At 65.7% G+C, this 8,589-nt stretch overlaps 1 protein-coding gene across 1 annotated transcript; it reads right to left on the bottom strand.

The window, feature by feature from the left end:
- Positions 1–10: 10 nt before the first annotated feature.
- LOXL4 (lysyl oxidase like 4) lies at positions 11–7,607 on the bottom strand (the record flags this gene model as incomplete). The annotated part of the gene is made up of 15 exons (XM_080402329.1): positions 11–1,993; positions 2,106–2,217; positions 2,391–2,527; positions 2,624–2,739; positions 2,995–3,238; positions 3,365–3,527; positions 3,735–3,902; positions 4,213–4,367; positions 4,637–4,820; positions 4,929–5,145; positions 5,270–5,308; positions 5,852–6,063; positions 6,216–6,394; positions 6,580–6,881; positions 7,444–7,607. 15 exons carry the CDS (start codon positions 7,605–7,607, stop codon positions 1,923–1,925), a joined length of 2,463 nt encoding a protein of 820 aa, XP_080258455.1. The 3' UTR covers positions 11–1,922.
- Positions 7,608–8,589: the final 982 nt, after the last annotated feature.

Genomic DNA, 8,589 nt, shown 5'->3' with positions numbered 1-8,589 from the left:
GGGTGGATGTCCACACCTCCCCAGTGGTGGGTGTCCACAGCGGGGTGGGGGTGGGGGGTGCAGGCAGGAAGGGTCGGGCAGGGCAGCAGGCAGGAATGTGCTGGCAGGGACCCTGTTTACTTCCGCGGAGCAGCTGTGGCCCCAGACAGCGGGGCCCTTGTTGGCGTGTGGGCAGGGCTGCGTTCCCAGCCCTGTGCGGGGCTGTGATGTGGCTGCACTGCTGGCCCTGGCGGGCTGGGGGCTTCCTGCCCGTCCTCAGGGCAGGGACGTGGGTGGGTGGCTGGGACCTTCCTGTGGCTCCTTTGCTTTGCATCGTCTCTCAGCACCTGAAAAACAACCCTGTGTGCCCCAGCACTCCCACCCTGTAGCCCTCGCCAAACTCTTGGGGCCATGGTTTGTGGGGCTTCCCTGCCCTTCACAGCAGGTAAGGATGGGGATGATGCTTTTCTGCCACCCCTACCAGCGGTTTGCATGTTTTGGGTTGTGACTGTGGTGCCCCAGCCTGTGTTGAAGGGCTTGTGTGGCTGTCCTGTGTCCTCTGGCTGTCCCCCAGCTTGGTGGCAGTGGAGCTGGTCATGACCCTGTGGTGGTGGCTGCCTGCCCCTGTGCCGGTGGTGCTGCCAGCTGGGAGCCATCTCAGCCACTGTGCCCAGCCGCTCGCAGCTTGGCTGGTGGAAATTTCAGGGCGTGAGGCTGCTCTCATGTGGAAGGCATCTTCCCAGCCATCCGGCATCCCTCGAACCCCAACTCTGGGCGGAGCGAGCCTGCGCTGACACTGTCTCTTGCCACAGCCTCAGGCCACCCCAGTGTGTCACCACTGTCCCCAGGGGCTCGTTCATGTGCAGGGACCATGACGTGTGGGTGCAGCCTGTCCTGTCCTGTGCCGACGTAGGTGCTGGCAGCCCCCCACCCCAGGCTGGTGCCTGCAAGCGAGGCAGGGACAGGCATAGGTGTGCAAGGAGAGGGGTGGCACCGCCTGGTAGCTGGCTCACGGGGAGCTAGGCAGTACAGAGCGTGGGTTGGTGGCATTCCCATTTATTTGCCTTTACTGAAAAAAAAAAAGCTAGAAACCACAGGAGGAAGGAAACACAGAGAGCAAGGGCACGGTGTTTCTACCCTGTGCCCAGGAGCAAGGGCTTCGAGGGCAGAGCAGCCCCATCGCTGCTCCCAGAGCTGAGGAACTGCCAGGGCAGCCTGGAAAGCCCAGCACGACGGCTGCAGCCGCGGTGGCCGGTGGGCTGGCTGCCGGCCCATGCTGCCACAGAGCTGGCTGGGTCCCTTTATGTGCACAGGGTCAACCAGTTCAGGGACAGGGTGCCCTGACCAGTGGGGACTGCTGGTGGCAAGCCAGAGCCACTTGGCACTGCCCACATGCAGGCAGCTGGGGGGCTGGTGGCAAAGGGGGGACAGTGCCTGGCTGGGGCCACATTGCCTAGACCAGGGTCAGTCCCAGCTGGGGACTGACTTCATGATCCTGGTGGGGAAGAGAGCAGGGGATGTTGTCGTTGATAAGGGGGTACCCCCCCTCCCATAGCACAGCACCTGACTCCCATTGCACAGCATCTTTATTGAGGACGGGACTGGTGTACAGGTGGCAGTGGCTGGGGCCTGTCCTGAGTCTGCTGGGGCAGAGGGGGCCAGGCAGGCTGAGGTAGTCATCCTGGGGGGCACCAGAGCCACACAGGTGGGCGCTGCTGTGGTACCTGGGCCCCTCTCACAGGTCCCGTTGGCAGCACGGGGCTGGGCACCCCTGGGCACTCCCTGCTGGCCCTGGTGCTCATCTCCGTCCTCTGCGGCAGCATCAATAAATACAAAAGTCTTTGAGTCCCTGAGCTCAGTCTGGTGCTGCCGGAGTGCAGGGGCTGGGGCACAGGAGGCAGGCTGTCCCACCATGCTGCTGGGAGTGTGCTGACGCTGGGGGGTCACACAAGGTTGTTGGCCAGGCGCTCCCGTCGCTCCAGATCGCTCACCACATCTGCACCATAGGCATCACCTGGGGAGAGCGACAGTGTGTGGGGGTGTGTGTGAGGACACAGGACCTGCGGCACGTCCAGCCCCATCACTTCTCCCCCTGCCCTGCCCCGTATGCTCCCATCCCTCCGTACTCGTGTGGCAGCCGTGCATCCAGATGCGTTGCCCGTCGTACTTGCACTGGCACCGCATCACATTGTTGGAGAAGTCTGACTCAGCCACCTCATGCTTGGGGTTCACAACCACCTGGGGAGGGCAAGAGGCAGGGCTGGGGGCACTGCTGCCATGCCTTCTCCAGGCAGGGCTGTGGCACGCACAGAGAAGCACCCCAATGTGCAGGGTGAGGGGTGCCCATGAAGTGTGTCCCCCAGCCCTGAGCTCTGATGGCTCGGTGTGCCCCACCTCTCCGTCCCCCGTACCTGGAAGGTGTAGCTGCCCGGCAGCACATCGGTGATGTCAATCCACTGGCAGTCGATGTCATGGCGGTAGGTGTCCCAGCACCCCACGCTCACTCCCTGCTCCCCAAAGTTGGCGCAGGCGAAGCGTCTCTGCAGCCCTGTGGGAGGGAGGGGAGATGAGGGAGGGCGCAGGCAGAGCCCCCCTCGGGGACCAGGGTGGGAGGTTCACTGGCAGCTCTGCTGCTGACACCTACCTGCAGGGCAGTTGGTGTCCTCCAGGCAAAAGCTGGCTTTGTGCCCTTCGGCCACCTTGGAGCCGTTGAGTGTCAGCAGGTCATAGTGGGTGAAGACCTCAATGCTGTGGAAGTGCCTGTGGGGACAGGGGCTGAGCACAGGGCCAGCGCCTGGCTGGGGACCATGTGGCAGCCCAGCTGGGAGCAGGCAGCACCCAGAGGCTCTGAGCAAATTACAGCCTTGAAGCCAAATAAAGCCATAATGACAGTGCCAGCGTGGACACCACTAATTACCCCAGGCGGGCCAGTTTCTGCAGGATGGGTGCCACCATGCCCTGCCTGACCTGGGGAAGGGGCAGCTCCCTGCCAGCCCCTGCCCACGGGCCACTCACCGGTGGCACTGGTGCCAGGTCCAGGCGTGGCGCCCCATCTTGGGTCGGAAATCAGCTCTGCCCAGGTTGTGGATCTGGGAGGAGAAGCGGAGGAGGCGGCGGTGGCCGTAGGGCCAGTGCATGTGGTCGGCGGAGCGGGAGAGGCAGCGCTCCTCGTGGGCGCAGTACAGCAGCTCCAGTGGCCGGTCCTCCAAGTAGGCTGTCTCCTGCACCAGCTGGGCATTCATCACTAGGTCCGGGGCGTCTGGCATGGAGGGGATCAGCAGGGATGGAGCAGGTGATCCCCACCCCACATAGCTCCCCCTGCTATCTGTGCCAAGAGAACTGGGATCCCTCTCCCAGTGGTACCCCTTGGGCTCCTGGTACTCACGGGTGGTGCAGGTGACCCCTGCTGAGAAGCGTCCCCCGCCGCTGGGGCAGTGGACGGGGCCGTGGCGCTGGCACTGCTGGAGGGCCAGCTCAGTGCCGGCACAGCGCACCCCGCTCATCACCACCTGGGTGGCATCGGGGCTGCCTGCCCAGTACCACGTCTCCTGGGCAGAGGAGGAGCACAGCACTTGGACCAGCCCTCGCACCCCCTGCCAGCACCCACCCCGCCTCCCCTGCCCACTCCCTTCCCCCTGCACTGCCACCACGGCTTGTCCCTCCAGGCTGTCCCATCCCAGAGCCCCTGGCCACCCCATGCACACACCACACATCCCGTAGGACCCCTCACAGTCGCAGGCTGGGACCCTGCTCACCTGGAGGGCATGGCTGGCAAAGCCCAGCCCTAGCTGCCTGCAGACGACCATGGCCTCGTTCAGTCCCCACTGGGCACCACACACTGAGCCCCACTGCAGCTGCCCCTGCACCAGCACCAGCACCTCCACCACACCCTCCTCGGGGCTGCGGCCCCCAGCCAGCCGCACCTGCAGGCAAAGAGAGGCTGAGACAGAGCATGGGGCAGACCCCCCAGCACTCCCACCCAGCGCTGCAATGGAGCAGACAGCTCCATGCATCCAGCTGAACATCTGCCCCACCTTCCTCTTTGTCATCACAAGAACACTTTTGCCACTGGCTCATCCTGCAGATCCCTATCAGCATGCTGCTGTGTCCCTCTGTCCTCTGGGCCACCCCAGGGCTGCTCTGAACATCCAAGTTGGGCACAGAGCTTGCGGGGCAGGGGCTGTGCAATAGGGCCGGAGCTCCACAGGCCCTGGGGAGGAGACAGGGGCTCACCTGGCTCTGGAAGTCCATGTGGGGCACGTTGCAGCGGACAGCAGCATCAGCCTCATGCTGGCACCCACTTTGCTCAGCCTCCTGGAAGCGGCACTCACCCAGGGAGCGCTCATGGCCAGTGCACCGTACCTCGCTCATGTGGATGGGCCCCAGGCCTGAAGAAGAGAGATGGTCAGCATCCCCTGCTCTGTGTCCATCCTGGAGCAGGGAGGACCCCCACCTTCCTTCCCGCAGTCTGGGTGTTCCCTATGGGAACGGGGCTGCGCGCGGCAGGAGCAGCCAGGGCAGCCTCATCCCAGGGCGGGCTGCAGCTGCCTGGACATCCCAGGATGCTCTGGCAGCACCCAGTATACCGGGGGTTTTCCCCATCGTGCCACTCCAAACTCAGTGGCACCCCGAGTCCCTGCCATGCCGCCCACCTCACCTTGGCCCATCTGGGCTCCCACTACGGCCTGCTTTGCCGTCCCGTAGCCCAGCTGCCGGCACACCACGCTGGCTGCGGCCAGGTCCCACTGCTTGTCACACACGGTGCCCCACTGCCCATGGCGCAGCACCTCCACCCGGCCCTCGCCTGCATGGGTGCCTGCTCGCAGCCGCACCGGGAGCGCCTGGGCACAGGGGGCAGCCAGTCAGCGTTCCCAGGGCACGGCCACCCACCTGCACCACAGGCACCAGTGCAAGCATGGGACGGGGTGTGGGGCTGTGCTGGGGCTCACCTTTCCCGGGGAGGTCTTGCTCCTGCCCTTGCCTGTGCCCTTCTGGAAGGCACGGCCAGGGAGGCAGCTGACAATGGCGTGCATGCCACGGGGGCAGGCGTGCTGGCGGGGGGCCAGCGGGGCCACCTGCATGGGGCAACTGGCCAGGTGGGACTCTGTGCCCTGGCACCGCACCCTGTGGACCCAGAAGCTGTTCTTCTGGCTGAGTGTCTTCAGGCTGCCAAGGGAGAGGAGCAGAGGCCAGTGTCAGCTCGGGCACCAGAGACTCTCCCCCACCCAACACCTGTGCTGGGTGTCCGACCAGGGTGCCCCTACCCACCCTGCCCAGAGCTGAGCCCTACCTGGAGTTGGGGTCCTTCAGCTTCATGTTCCAGAGCTTCCTGCAGGTGTACAGAGCTGGGAGGTTGGTGGGGCCCATGCCAACCCTTCAGGTCTTCAGACCCCACCACCACATCATCTCTTCCCTCCCCAGCACCCCGTGGCAGGACCTGGAGCCATGGGGTCCTCCCACAGCATGGCAGGGTGAGGAAAGGTCCTCTCCCCACTGGCAATTACCATGTCAAGCCCAGCTATGTCATGTGTCCTGGCGGGACTGTAGGACTCCTGGCATCGGCAGGGACTCATTATGGGCTGTATTTATAGCCCCAGCCTGAGGTGGGGACGGAGGAGCAAAGGACTACTTGCCTCTCCTCTCCTTCCACCCATGCTTTGCCAGCCACAGCTGGTGACCTTCCCCACAGTCCCCTGGCTGCTGCCAAGCCCAGTCCTGCCCCTCATTGAGGCCCCAAGAAGGGGACGCAGGCATGGCCAGGCCGCACCAGCACCCTGCACACCCACCCAACCCCTCAGTCTCCCGGAGTGTCCAGCCAGGCACCCTGCCCCATGAGCCCCACAGCTGCAATGCGGGTCTCCTGCATCCCTACCGATAGAAGCTGGTGTTGATGTGCTTCTCCTGGGGGAAGCCCAGCATCCCGCAGACAACACGGCTGTTATTCCTGGTCCAGCCAGCGTCGCACACCTGCCTCCAGCGCCCGTTGTGCTTCACTTCCACGGCACCCTCCGTCACCGGCATGCTCACCTTGGCCCGCGCCAGGATGGGCTTGAGCCGCACCTCCTCCAGGCTCAGCCTTGGCACCTGCCGCAGTGGGCACAGGGGTGGGCATGTGGACTCCAGCATCATGGGCAGGGTGTTCAGGATGGGGACAAGGGGAAAGGTCAGAGGGATGTGCTCCAGTCCCCCTGGTGTACCCTGCTGGGCACACGGGAACCCCATGGCCCCCAACTCACCTCTCCCAGGTGACCAGAGGTGGTGGCCTGGGGGGGGCTGCCGGGCAGGCGCTGTCCTGAGCACACCACACCAGCGTCCTCACCGTGGTGGCAGTCGCTGGTGCCCCAGCCATTGTGGACGCACTCTGCCAGGGAGCCCTCGCTGCCCCCACACCGCACATTGTCCAGCCAGATGGGGCCTGGGGACACGTACACAGGGCTGGGGGTCACCACTGGGGGGGTCTCCATTTCCCTCCCCAGCACCACAGGCCCCATCCAGTGCCCCTCACAGGCTGCCCGCACCCACAGCCCCCCCGCACAGGCTCACCCAGCACGCTGCCCTCGCTGGGACCCCCTGCCCCCTCATTCCCCAGCTGCCCCCTACCTTCCCCTCGGCCGTAGGTGGCACTGTGGGTCCAGGTGATAGCCGTGGTGTAGCCCAGCTGCCGGCAGGCGACGGTGGCCGCGTGGAAGTCAAAGCCATCGTCGCAGATGGTGCCCCAGCGGCCCTGGTACAGCACCTCCAGCCGGCCCTCCCCAGCCGGTCCCCGTGGCCCTGCCAGCCGCAGCTGCACCGGGGCTGGGTCCTGCCCGCTGGGGGCCATCCAGCACAGCAGCAGCACCAGTAGCAGCAGGATGGGGCTTGTGCCAGCTGGTGTCACCATCGTGGTTCTGGGAGTGGGATTCCTGGGGACAGCCTAACACTGAGCCCTTGGGGACCCTGGCAGGGTGGCGAGTGCTGCTGCAGCCTCCCCTGTGCCCCAGGAGCTGGGCGATGGTGGAGGGCTATCGTGCCCCCTTGCACAGCGGTGACATCCCTGTCCCCATGCTGCGGGGGATGCAGGAGCTGGTCCCTGCCATGCACAGCTTGCAGCATCTGCCATCCCGGGGCTCAGCCCCAGCCCCACATCCACCTGCCCCTTGCCAGGGTGACCCAGCTCTGACACAGCCCCCCCAGGCACCCACAGCCCCGTGCTCAGCCCTGGCTGCCAACCGCCATGGGCAGCCCCACGGACACTGCTCTGCCCCACGCCTGGGGCCGCTGGTGGGAGTCTGATAGATCCCGCCTTTACCCCCCACCTGAAACCTGCCACTGGACACCGGGGTCCCCTCCTCACCCTGCACACAGCCCTTGTCCCACATCACCCCGTGTCTCCCCCTGCATCCCCACGCAGAGCACTCGTGGGGTTGCTGCCTCCCACTCCAGGTGCCCAGACCCCCCCAGCCCAGGGCCATCCCCAGCACTCACCCTGGCAGGGGTGACGGTGCAGGACAGGCAGCAGCGTGGGGCAGGCAGTGGTGAGGGACGCGGTGCTGGCTCACGCTGGCCTCCAGCAGCTCTCCTGCTGCCGAGCACCGCCTGCCGCTGCTTTTATGGTGCAGCGGAGTGGGCTGCCCCGGGTGGGGGCCCATGCTGCCCAGCCCAGCCCCGGCTCCCCCCCGCACCGTGCCTGGAGCCCAGCCCTGCACCGTGCCTGCCCCTCGCCTCGTCTTCCTCTGCCACCCTGGGGCGAACCTGCCCCTCCCTCTCCCCCCCAGCTTGGGAGGTCCAAGCACCTCTGGGATAACCCCAGCACCTCTGGGATAGCCCCCACATGCCGTGAGCCTGGACCCCCACTCAGAATGAACTCAATACCCTCAGTCAGGTTTGTCCCCTGCCTCCAGCGCTGCCACACCATGGGGATGGCCCCCAGCCAGGCACAGCACGTGTTTTCTGGGGGTGACGAACTGCCACACCGGGGGCACCTCAAAAGGACACCCCTCACCCCTTCCCGCCTCACACAGCAGCTCAAGTGGGTATGGAGGCATGGGGTGCCTGGGGGTGCTGCAATGTGGCCAGGACTTGGGGGGCACATTGATCAGGGAGGAGGTGGGATGGCTCTGGGAGCCCAGAACAGGGTCGTCCTGGATCTTGGGGCATCACCTAGGTCACCCCTGAGCCAGGCTAGCTACAGGGGTCCCTGGGCACAGCCCTCCTCCGTGGGATGTGGAGATGGGGGATGCCCTCCCCTCGACCTGCCCCAGGAGCAACCTCTGGCTTGGGGTGCTGCCAGTCCCCGGGGCACCCCACTGCCCACACACCCCGCCGTGCCACGCCGTGGGACATGGATAAACAGGAAGCCCTGTGCCCTCGCCGTGGCCAGGAGCCGGCCAGGAATGTGCCGGTGGCCACCGGGCTGTTTGTTTAGAGTCAAAGCAGCTGGTTCCTGCCGGGAGGAGCCAGGATCAACACGGCCGGGAATAGCCCGTGAGCTCATCGCCACGTCCCATGGGAGCCTCTAGCACCCCTGAGCATGCAGGAGTGCATGGCCCTGGGACCCCCTTACAGGGCACCTTCGTCCCAGCTCTATGCTCCAGCTGGGCTCAGGGCACATGCTGGAGCCTCTCCTGCAGT

Source organism: Falco punctatus (assembly GCF_963210335.1).
Source record: "Falco punctatus genome assembly, chromosome: 9".
NCBI lineage: Eukaryota > Metazoa > Chordata > Aves > Falconiformes > Falconidae > Falco > Falco punctatus.
This window is presented reverse-complemented; position numbering and strand designations above follow the sequence as displayed.